The sequence below is a fragment of the Bufo gargarizans genome, chromosome 4, assembly GCF_014858855.1.
Source record: "Bufo gargarizans isolate SCDJY-AF-19 chromosome 4, ASM1485885v1, whole genome shotgun sequence".
In the NCBI taxonomy this organism is placed as follows: Eukaryota; Metazoa; Chordata; class Amphibia; order Anura; family Bufonidae; genus Bufo; species Bufo gargarizans.
In genome coordinates, this window is record NC_058083.1 from 312,462,113 (window position 1) to 312,474,356 (window position 12,244).

Sequence of the window (12,244 nt, forward strand, 5' to 3'; positions counted from 1 at the left end):
TACAAATATCAGTGACTGACAGCTATCTATATATATATATATATACACACTTACACAGAGAATGATGTCAATCACTGATAACACCTCCACCATGTACAAATATCAGTGACTGACAGCTATCTATGTATACACACTTACACAGAGAATGATGTCAATCACTGATAACACCTCCACCACGTACAAATATCAGTGACTGACAGCTATCCCTGTATATACACTTACACAGAGAATGATGCCAATCACTGATAACACCTCCACCATGTACAACTATCAGTGACTGACAGCTATCCCTGTATATACACTTACACAGAGAATGCTATCAATCACTGATAACACCTCCCCCATGTACAGCTATCAGTGACTGACAGCTATCCCTGTATATACACTTACACAGAGAATGCTATCAATCACTGATAACACCTCCATCATTGTTCATGGTGGCAGTCTTAATTAGAAAAAAACTGATATAAAAATGTATAAATTACAACTTTTACTGAATCTTTTCCAATAACAGTATACATCAATTTGCTCAGCTCCTTCTGCTCTATAACATGCTGCATTTGCAATGCATTTTGTGGTAACAGGTCCCCTTTAAGTGAAATATAAGAAAAAAATGGATCAACTGAACACAGGAGATTAAGTGAAGATTTTCCTAGATCTTCTTTTTATTTCTTTTGTGAAAGAAATATGTTGGGTTTATGCAAAATGAATCGCCACATTTGTAATATATATAGACCCTGTAGTTAATTCAAACAATAGTTTTAATTTACTGCACTCTTTTTTTCTGAGGCATTCTGCACATTTTTAGACTGTGGCAATGTTCAAACAATAACATGTGTTTTGAAAGCTTCTTTTTTTTTGGTCTTTCAGTTGTTGTTCTCTTGTTAGTCCGAAAAAGCTCTAAGGCTAGGTTCATACAGTACAGAGTGTGCAAGATTGAATGTGTTTTCTCTTTTTATTACCCAAAGCAAAGAATGCACCTGAAATCAAGAAAAAAGTATAAGGGAAAGATTTTTATTTTTTGGACCTACCAGGCTGCAAAGGTTTATTGTTCATATTGCATCTGTAAGACCTAGGAAATCATTCAGTTCTACTGAACTTAAAGGGGTTCTCTAACTTTAGCAAGTGGCATTTATCATGTAGATAAAGTTAATACAAGGCACTTACTAATGTATTGTGATTGTCCATATTACTTCCTTTGCTGGTTTGATAAATTTTTCCATCACATTATACATTGCTTGTTTCCTTGGTTACGACCACCCTGCAATCCAGCAGCAATGGTCGTGCTTGCAAACTATATAAAAAAGTGCTCTCTGGTGGCCGAGACCGTGGAAGCTTGCATAGGCTGCTGTTTTTTCCTACACTGCTGCTGGATTGCAGGGTGGTCATAACCATGTAAATGAGAAGTGTATCATGTAGTGGAAAAATGAATCCAGCCAGCAAAGGAAGCAATATGGGCAATCACAATACATTACTAAGTGCCTTGTATTACCTTTCTCTACATGATAAATGCCACTTGCTGAAGTGAGAAAACCCCTTTAACTCATTATTTAACGCTATGTTTTATCACTATCAGTTCAGTAAGGGTATGACTACACGGTGCTTTCCTGTCAAGGTGATAATGCTGTCATGCTGCTTTCGAGTATTGCATTGCTGAAAGGGCTGCAGTGGGCTCTATTTAAACTAATGAAGACAGCACTGGTCAGTGGGCCTGTATTGTTAATAGCACCTTCAATGCCATGTGGCCATAAACAATGCAGATCCACTGAACAGTGCCATCTTCATTAGGGCTCTTTCACACGAACGGATGCCGTGCGAAAAGAATAGGTTTTAATCAGTCACATATAAGAATGTACGCAGTTGTGCCGAATGACCCTGAATAAGGCAAGAACGTTTGTACTAGTTCAGGGAGATTCCCAGAATCTGTCCTGGGACACATAAGCGAACCTAACTCACAGCGCGGGGACTTGAAACAGTGTGTGGGTGAGATGTTATTACAATTCTTTACATAATTAGAGAAGACAAGATGGAGTCACATTTCTCTTCAGAGCCTACTGCAGTACTGCTGTACCTGAAAGCAGCACCACCACACCGCATGGTTGTACCCTAAAACACCTTGGCTGTTATATTCATAAATCATAATACAGCTTATTATGCCAGTACCAGCCTGTCTTAGTCACATGTGGCAACACAATCACCCAAATGTGTAGAAAAAACACAGACTCAGTCTTCCATCATCATACAGGTGATATGTCGATCAACACCTAAAGCTAAGGTAGTCTATACTGATGTGCAAATGCTCATTTGAAAGCACTTATGCCCATTTGGAGCTTGCCATACAAGTAGCATTCAGACAGAAAATGTATGTCTTCTTAATAGCTTTTAAGATGAAAACTTTAAACTGGAAATTTGCTTTAAACTGTGTAATTTATTATTATTTTAGAACTGCAAGCATAATACCTATGGACGATATTGTGATTACTGTCTACCAGGCTTTTATGGGAATCCAACCGATGGAACAGATGAGGACTGCCTGCCATGTGCCTGTCCACTGAGCATAGCTTCTAACAAGTAAGTGTTAACATATATTATAGTATTCTCAACATCTTATTTGGGAATTTATTGATGTTTTCTAAGCCACATTTTGCACATGAATTGTCAGCTTTTTGAGGTTTTCTGTGACTCATGCCAACTTTTAAATTTATCACAATTTACATCACAAAAGTGGCATACATTATGTTATACATTATCCTCCCACTTTCTGCCTAGTACAGTATTTACACAGGATTTGCATAGGCAGCCAGAAAAGCAACATTTTGCACCAGAATTTTCAGCTTTTTGAGGTTTTCTGTGACTCATGCCGCCTTTTAAATTCATCACAATTTACGTCATAAAATTGGCATACATGATGTTATACATTATCCTCCCACTTTCTGCCTAGTACAGTATTTACACAGGATTTGCATAGGCAGCCAGAAAAGCAACATTTTGAAATACTGCTCCAATCCCCTGTAAAGGTATGGATTAACTTTTATTATGTCCTGTAGTCGTTATCATACAGTATTCAGTATATAATGCAAGCAGAATCAAACATGCAGTATATGATTCGATGTATGCAATACATTGCAGTGTGCTTTAATATTGCTACAATTTGAATCGAGGATGTTCAAGAAATTTAAGCATTTCATAAATTCAAAAATTCTACCCGCTGGGTTTGGCGTCAGACTGCTGTTCCTTGGGCCCACCAGGGGAACTTATTCTGAGGGCCCATCTTCTGTGTATACAGGATCTTAAGGGCTATGCTTAATTAGCGGTTCATTATTGTCAGAGCTTGGGTCCGCAGGAGGATCCTCTTGTCGGCCAGTCTGACCCTATTTGGGTTTATACTATACACAGCCTTTTTAGCACATATTTCTAAAGTTCCCATTTAATGCAACTCTTGAAGGGGCTGTGCAGCGGGACTATATTGATGACCTATTTTTAAGGATAGGTACAAATAAATCTTTGTCGCACTCTTGTAGGGAGCTGTAAGTAGGGTTCCAACCCCGTTCTCAATAAAGGATAGGTCATCAATATCGCATCAGATTTTCAAATTAATGGGACAGAGCAGTTGTAATTACACTGCATCACCTTTATAAGTGAGACATGCAGGTAATTTTAAAGCGGAAGCAGCGCTCACTTAAGCACCACTACCACTTCATTCGCTCCATTCCATTGTATGGGAATTCAGGAGATAGCCCAGAACAGTGCTCAGCTATCTCTGGAACTGCCACAGAAATGAATGGAGAAGCCACACACATGTGCAACCATCCGCTCTGTTCTTTTCGGGTTGTAGGAGGTCCCTGTTCTCTTAATCAGTGGGGTTCCTAACATTAGGACCCCCACTGATCTAATAGTTATCCCCTATCCTGTGGATATGCCCTGGAATACCCCTTTAAATCTCCCATCAACCCGACCAATACCTATAGAAATAAATACAATACCCACCTTTAGATATTAAAATATGAAAATGCATGTTTAAAAACATACAGAGATGGCAGCATGGTTCACACACTGAAAATGAGGTACTAATAAGTATATTTTAACTGTATAGTACACCATACAGTAAAGGATTGTCTCACTTCAACAAATGACATTTCTCATATAAAGAAAGGCACTTACTAATGTATTGTGATTTTCCATATTGCCCCCTTTGCTGGCTTGATTCATGTTTCTATCACATTATACACTTCTCGTTTCCATGATTACGACCACCCTGTAATCCAGCAGTGGTGACCGTGCTTGCAGACTATAGAAAAAAGTGCTGGCCTACTCCCACGATCCCAGCCACCAGAGAGGCCAGTGCTTTTTCCTATAGTGTGCAAGCATGACCACCACAGCTGGATTGTAGGGTGGTTGCAATCATGGAAACAAGCAGTGAATAATGTGATGGAAAAATAGATCTAACCAGCAAAGGAGGCAATATGGACAATCACAATACATTAGTCAGTGTATCGTATTAACTTTCTCTACATGGTAAATTCAATTTTCTGAAATGAGACTAGGAAATGATGAGATTACATATAAAGTGCAAAAGTGCAATAAATTAAGCACAATATAGATCTAAATGGTGAGCTTAGACTACAATATAAATATAACAAAGCAAAGAGTGGTTGATAAACAACAGCGTCTATACTGACTAGTGTTGATCGAGTCTCCGCTACGCACGTTTCTTGCCAATAAACATGCAGGTAAGTACTGCCCTCACTGTAATGCCGTAGCCACGTTGGTTACTGGCATAACAGTGATTGGCTGGCCAGAACGCGTAATCGGGCGCTACATAGCATCCGATGACGCATGTTCGGCTCAGTCTTAGTCAGGGCGAGCTGTGCTGAGGAAGGGACAGACAGTGTAGGGAGTGATATACGAATATTTATAGTACAAAAACTTTTCAGAGACCCAAAAGTTCTTTTAAGGACTATTGTTGTGTGTGGCAGCAGCAATATATATTTTTAGCGCAAACTGCGCTAAATAGCTGAAACTATACAGACCCAAAAGTCCTTTAAAGGACTGTTGTGTGTGGCAGCAATATCTATTTTTAGCGCATCCTGTGCTAAAGAGCCTGCAATAGTTAGGCCGCTGCAGACAGCGACTTTAGCTCCGCCACATCTCCTGTGTAAAGTGTGCGCATCCCAAAAATATCTGATATCCAGTGTACTTTTTCCGTAGGCGGTTTTCGCTGCGGACTGTGACATTAGTTGCACCACATCTCCAGTGTAAAGTGTGCGCATCCCAAAAATATCTGATATCCAGTGTATTTTTTCCATAGAGGGTGTCCGCTGCGGATTGTGACATTAGCTATGCCACATCTCCAGTGTAAAGTGCGCATATCTGTGACATCCAGTGAACTTTTTCAATAGACGGTGCCCGCTTCTGACAGTGACATTACCAGCGCCAAATCTGCAGTGTAACGTGTGCGCTGAAATAATTTATCGGTGACATCCAGTGTACTTTTTCCATAGACAGTGTCCACTTGTGACAGTGACATTACTATTGCCACATCTGCAGTGCAAAGTGTGTGCTGAAAAAATTTATCTGTGACATCTAGTGTACTGCAGATTTATTACCGTGTTCTTGCCTCTGTACTGTGTCCGTTTACCCTGTCTACCAGAGCAAATCCCTACAACGGTCAGCTCACCAGCAGGCCCGCTACTAAAATCATTTACAGGGTCAGCTCACCAGCAGGCCCTCTCATATAATGTTTTGCAGGGTTAGCTCACTAGTAGGCCCTCGCATATAATGTTTTACAGGGTCAGCTCACCAGCAGGCCTGCATCTAAAATCTTTTACAGGGTCAGCTCACCAGTAGGCCCTTGCATATAATGTTTTAGAAAGTCAGCTCACCAGCAGGCCCCTCGCATTTAAATATTTTACAGGGTCAGCTCACCAGCAGGCCCTCACCTACAATCTTTTACAGGGTCAGCTCACCAGCAGGCCCTCGCATATAATGTTTTACAGAGTCAGCTCACCAGCAGATTATTAATTAATTTTCTGGTGGCCAGTGCGGCCCCCCCTCCCTCCCTCCCTCCCTCCCCAGTATTAAAATCATTGGTAGTTAGTGCGCCCCCCCCATTAAAGTCATTGGTGTCCAGTGCGGCCTCTCCTCTCCCCCCTCACCCCTAATTAAAATCATTGGTGGCAGTGGCCACATGTTAACAACCCTCCTCCCCTCATCATTGGTGGCAGCGGAGCGGCAGTTCCGATCGGAGTCCCAGTTTAATCGCTGGGGCTCCGATCAGTTACCATGGCAGCCAGGACTGACGCTACTGCAGTCCTGGCTGCCATGGTTACTTAGAACTTTTAGCAGCATTATACTTACGTGTGCTGTCTGTGGCCAGCCGGGCGCTCCTCCTACTGGTAAGTGACAGGTCTGTGCTATAAGCAATGCGCCTCACAGACCTTTTAATTGTGCAGATCACAGCCCCCTGTAAGAGATCAGGTGCTGCCAGGCAGCAGGGGGCCGTTATGTCCACAGTTCTCAGTATATTCTAACTTGAAGCGTCCCCAGTTCAGGTTCGCTCAACCCTACTCTAGACTAAATAAATTCAATTATTTTAATCTTTCTTCATAACTAAGACCCTCCATTTTCCTTATCAGTTTAGTCGCTCTCCTCTGTACTTTTTCCAGCTGCAGTGCATCCTTTCTATGGACTGTTGCCCAGAACTGAACTGCCTGTTCCAGATGAGGCCGCACCAAGCTGATGACATTGTATGCTGTAATTTAGCCTACCATCCACAAGAACACCCAAATCTTTCTCTATACGTGACTCTCCCAGTGTTACATCACCTAGGACATATTAAACACAGAGATTATTACTACCAAGATGCATAACTTTACATTTATCCACATTGAACCTCATTTGCCAAGTTGATGCCCAATCACTCAGAGTATTCAAGTCAGCTTGTAGTTTATGGACATCTTCCTTAGACTGCACAGTACTATATAGCTTGGATCATCTGCAATAATAGAAATGGTGCTATTAATCCCGTCCTCGATATCATTAATAAATAAATTGAATAATAAAGGGCCCAGCACTGAACCTTGGGGTACACCACTTATAACCCGTCCCGGGTATTGATATTCTGTATGATATTTAGTATTAGCATTAGCATTATTATTAGCATTTCTCCTTGCCACCATATTCAACCAGACATAATGGCAGACATTTAGATAAGTGACATGCGCTTGTTTTTGCATTTTAGATTTTTTTTTTTCTAATTTTCTTATCCAAACAAAAAGACTAAACTCAAGGATTATGAATACTAAATGGCATAGGAAATGCTACCCAAATAGAGCAAACATTTATTTTTCATTATTGTTCTTGTCAAACACAAATGGATTGATTTATGTCTTAGACGTTGCTGAAAGGATGCCCTGACCTGCATTACCAATGAAAAGGACAGCTGCAGGTGCCCTGTAAACATTGCTAAATTGCCAAATTAAATGATTGCATTTAACCTCCTCCATACATTAGAATCACATTTGATATTTCATGGCTAATGCATTTCTATATTCAATGATCCAACTCGAAAATATCAGACAGTAAAAATCTTCTCTATAATATGCTTATATGCTAAATCCTTGTCATCCATTTTCCTTCTATTTATGCAAAAACAAAAGGATGATCTTGTATTCTCCTAGCCTTAAATGGATTTAATGGGGAGGGGGGGGGGGGGAGTTAATAATATATTTTCATTCTGAAAGTCCCAGACTTCGGCCAGGTTCTTGCACCTTCTCTTCTGGGTTTTTTATGACACAGCTGAGAGGTTTCTCTTCTTCTTGTGTGTCAATGATGTGGATGAAGAAGGCCTGATACAGAAAGAGAGAAGAGGAAGGATGCTGTCAGCCTGTCAGAATGGATGAGGAAGTGGAGGTGGCAGTGGTGAAACCTGGAAATGTGACATTGTGGCATCATTCAGAAAGTTTTATTTTCATTTGGGCCACAACTAGATAGATGATTTTTGGTCCTTGGATAACCCATTATGAAAAATCTACTGGAAAAAGAATAATTCCTTTAACTTTTATTATCTTTAAGCCTTATTCACACTTCAGTGTTTTGGTCAGTGTTTTCCATCAGTGACTGTGAGCCAAAACCAAGACAGGAGCTTCCACAAGCATAAGGTATAAGGGAAAGATCTGCTCCTGTTCTGTCTTGAGAGCCGCACCTGGTTGTAGCTCATAATCACTGATAGAAATTACGGACTGAACACTGACTAGAATCGGGAATCCTAGGCATGAAATTTCTGGTTTGTGTTTCTTTAACATATGGAGCTAATCGGAGCTTATTGACTAAAGCACCTGTAGCTAGATAAGGGCTCAAGCCTCAAACACATTTCCCTCAGTCTAGCCTATCGAACACTTTTTTTTATTTATTAATTAAATATGAATAAAAGCATAGGAATCCAGCTGCTTGCCTATTAGCCTCCATTGTCCTACAGTACATGACTGATATATGGTTCTATAATTGGAAAAAAAAAATCCCCCATAGGGAGCCCAAAGGATTTTCTAATGACTAATCACTAAACAATAGTGACGTTTTAAGAGTAATCAAGAGTATTATTTATCAATAATATGAAAAACTGCAAATATTTATTAAATGCCTGTGTGAGGGAACATGTAACATTTCTGATCAATATAAGCATTAGACTGTAGGTAATGGGCATACACCTAGAGGCATATGGACAATGAGCAAAGCAATGTTTCAGTCAAGCATATATACTATATACACTGCAGTTAGGGACATAACTGGATGTATAATTGCATATGCCCTAGTTATTATGCATTAGCTATGCCCATGCAACACCTGTGCTAGTATAATAGTCAAAAGACAATTTACCCTTGAAGTGTTACAATCTGTACTGATCACATTGTCAATAAACTGCCCCTCCTTTGTTCCCTCACTGTCACCCTGGCATTGTAGAAAGCCTTATTGACCTTTACCCCTAACATGATCCGTGTGAAATTAGTTATGCACACATAAAAAAGAGCAAAATAGAGATTATGTCTACAAAAGTCAAAAGAAAAAATATTAAATAATCACATGCACAGTAAGCATTTATTGCAGATAAATGTGCAGAGTTGTCTAGAAAAGTCATGTGAGGAAAACATTGTTTTTAAAGTATTCCAAGCTCTTGAATAAATGTAGTTCTGTTACAGTGAAATAATATAGACAATGATATGCAATACAATATTTCTCTCTCAATCTCTCTGTGTATATGTGTGTGTGTATATACAGTATATATATTTATATACAGTACAGACCAAAAGTTTGGACACACCTTCTCATTGAAAGGGTTTTCTTTATTTTCATGACTATGAAAATTGTAGATTCACACTGAAGGCATCAAAACTATGAAATAACACATGTGGAATTATATACATAACAAAAAAGTGTGAAACAACTGAAAATATGTCATATTATAGGTTCTTCAAAGTAGCCACCTTTTGCTTTGATTACTGCTTTGCACACTCTTGGCATTCTCTTGATGAGCTTCAAGAGATAGTCACCTGAAATGGTTTTCACTTCACAGGTGTGCCCTGTCAGGTGGGATTTCTTGCCTTATAAATGGGGTTGGGACCATCAGTTGTGTTGTGGAGAAGTCAGGTGGATACACAGCTGATAGTCCTACTGAATAGACTGTTAGAATTTGTATTATGGCAAGAAAAAAGCAGTTAAGTAAAGAAAAACTAGTGGCCATCATTACTTTAAGAAATGAAGGTCAGTCAGTCCGAAAAATTGGGAAAACTTTGAAAGTGTCCCCAAGTGCAGACACAAAAACCATCAAGTGCTACAAAGAAACTGGCTCACATGTGGACCGCCCCAGGAAAGGAAGACCAAGAGTCACCTCTGCTGCGGAGGATAAGTTCATCCGCGTCACCAGCCTCAGAAATCGCAGGTAACAGCAGCTCAGATTAGAGACCAGGTCAATGCCACACAGAGTTCTAGCAGCAGACACATCTCTAGAACAACTGTTAAGAGGAGACTGTGTGAATCAGGCCTTCATGGTAGAATATCTGCTAGGAAACCACTGCAATGGACAGGCAACAAGCAGAAGAGACTTGTTTGGGCTAAAGAACACAAGGAATGGACATTAGACCAGTGAAAATCTGTGCTTTGGTCTGATGAGTCCAAATTTGAGATCTTTGGTTCCAACCACCGTGTCTTTGTGTGACGCAGAAAAGGTGAACGGATGGACTCTACATGCCTGGTTCCCACTGTGAAGCATGGAGGAGGAGGTGTGATGGTGTGGCGGGTGCTTTGCTGGTGACACTGTTGGGAATTTATTCAAATTTGAAGGCATACAAACCAGCATGGCTACCACAGCATCTTGCAGCGGCATGCTATTCCATCTGGTTTGCGTTTAGTTGGACCATCATTTATTTTTCAACAGGAAAATGACCCCAAACACACCTCCAGGCTGTGTAAGGGCTATTTGACCATGAAGGAGAGTGATGGGGTGCTGCGCCAGATGACCTGGCCTCCACAGTCACCGGACCTGAACCCAATCGAGATGGTTTGGGGTGAGCTAGACCGCAGAGTAAAGGCAAAAGGGCCAACAAGTGCTAAGCATCTCTGGGAACTCATTCAAGACTGTTGGAAGACCATTTCAGGTGACTACCTCTTGAAGCTCATCAAGAGAATGCCAAGAGTGTGCAAAGCAGTAATCAAAGCAAAAGGTGGCTACTTTGAAGAACCTATAATATGACATATTTTCAGTTGTTTCACACTTTTTTGTTATGTATATAATTCCACATGTGTTAATTCATAGTTTTGATGCCTTCAGTGTGCATCTACAATTTTCATAGTCATGAAAATAAAGAAAACTCTTTGAATGAGAAGGTGTGTCCAAACTTTTGGTCTGTACTGTATATATATATATATATATATATATATATATATATATATTTAAGGCTGTCCTTAAAGAGACTAGCCCTGTGTGGAGACTCATTCACTCAGAAAAACAATATGCAAAGAGGTATGTCCCAAGTAATAGAACCATCTCTCTAGCACCACCTTGTAGAAGTGGCTCCCTATAAATCAAAAACTTTTCTAAGCTGCATCCAAGATATCACACCTTGCCAACCAGAAACCTGCTCCACACTGATGAGGGACAAGTACCATGAAACAGCTGTCTACAGATGGGTAGTTGGCTGTGCTATTTTTCCTTGTCATATACCAAGGCTTGTTAAAAAGGTCAGTTTCTGACTCACAGGGAACCGCTGTCACAAGGTGGTACTAGCGAGATGTTCTCTTTCCTTGGGAGATACTTGTTTGCATCCTGTGTATATACTGTATATGCTCAAGCATATGCGTGAGAAAAATTCACACAGAGCTGAAATGTTGCATTTTGTATAATAAAGAACCATACAATTGAGTGCTGCCTGGTTTAATTTTTGTTACCTATTTGGACATTTGGACCACTATCTGGTGAGGTGTGCACTGTATTTTTCAAACTAGTGCTTTAGTGTTGATCGAGCACCAAAGTGCTCAGGTGCTCGGGCTGAACACCTTGGGATGTTCGAGTGCTCTATGGAGCACCAGAGCACAATGGAAGTCAATGGGAGAACCCGGGCATTAAACCAGGCTGATTTGATGAAAACACCACGTAAATAGTTCGGGAACAGCATGGGGAGGATGTCTGGATGCATCTGGGAATGATGTTGTCCGAGTAGTGCACCACTTTTAAAGACTGACAATAATACGCACAAAATTGAAGATAAAATCGATTTTAGAGGAAAAATTGTTAGGAAACATTTTTTCCTCTATGTATACTTGTATATAAAGTGCAAGTGCTGCCAAAAAATTACAAGGAAGAGGCATTCTGATACAACCTGTATATCACATAAAGGAGGGCCTCATTAACATTGTGGTACAATTGTTCTGGTAGTGGGACTCCTACACTCATAAAGCCTATGCACTAAGTGAAGAACTACCAAAAATTACAAGGAACCGGCGTTCCAATACACCCTTTCTTACACATAAAGGAGGGCATCATACACACTTAAAAAATTATGTTGATGGCCTGCTGGTGAGCTGACCCTCTAAAAAATTATATGCGAGGGCCTGCAGCTGAGCTGAACCTAATAAAAAATTGTATGTGAGGGCCTGCAGGTGAGCTGACCCTGTAAAACAGTATAAGTGAAGGGCATATATGTGAAGGCATTATATGTGACGAATAAGCATGTTGATATGATGGAAGAGGAGG

At 40.3% G+C, this 12,244-nt stretch overlaps 1 protein-coding gene across 1 annotated transcript in view; it reads left to right on the forward strand.

The window, feature by feature from the left end:
* LAMA2 (laminin subunit alpha 2) overlaps nucleotides 1-12,244 on the forward strand; it is a 772,405-nt gene that overhangs the window by 319,413 nt on the left and 440,748 nt on the right. Inside the window, exon 15 of the mRNA XM_044291170.1 lies at nucleotides 2,444-2,571. Within this exon, the coding sequence (XP_044147105.1) occupies nucleotides 2,444-2,571 (128 nt within the window). The remainder of the gene's footprint in view (nucleotides 1-2,443; nucleotides 2,572-12,244) is intronic.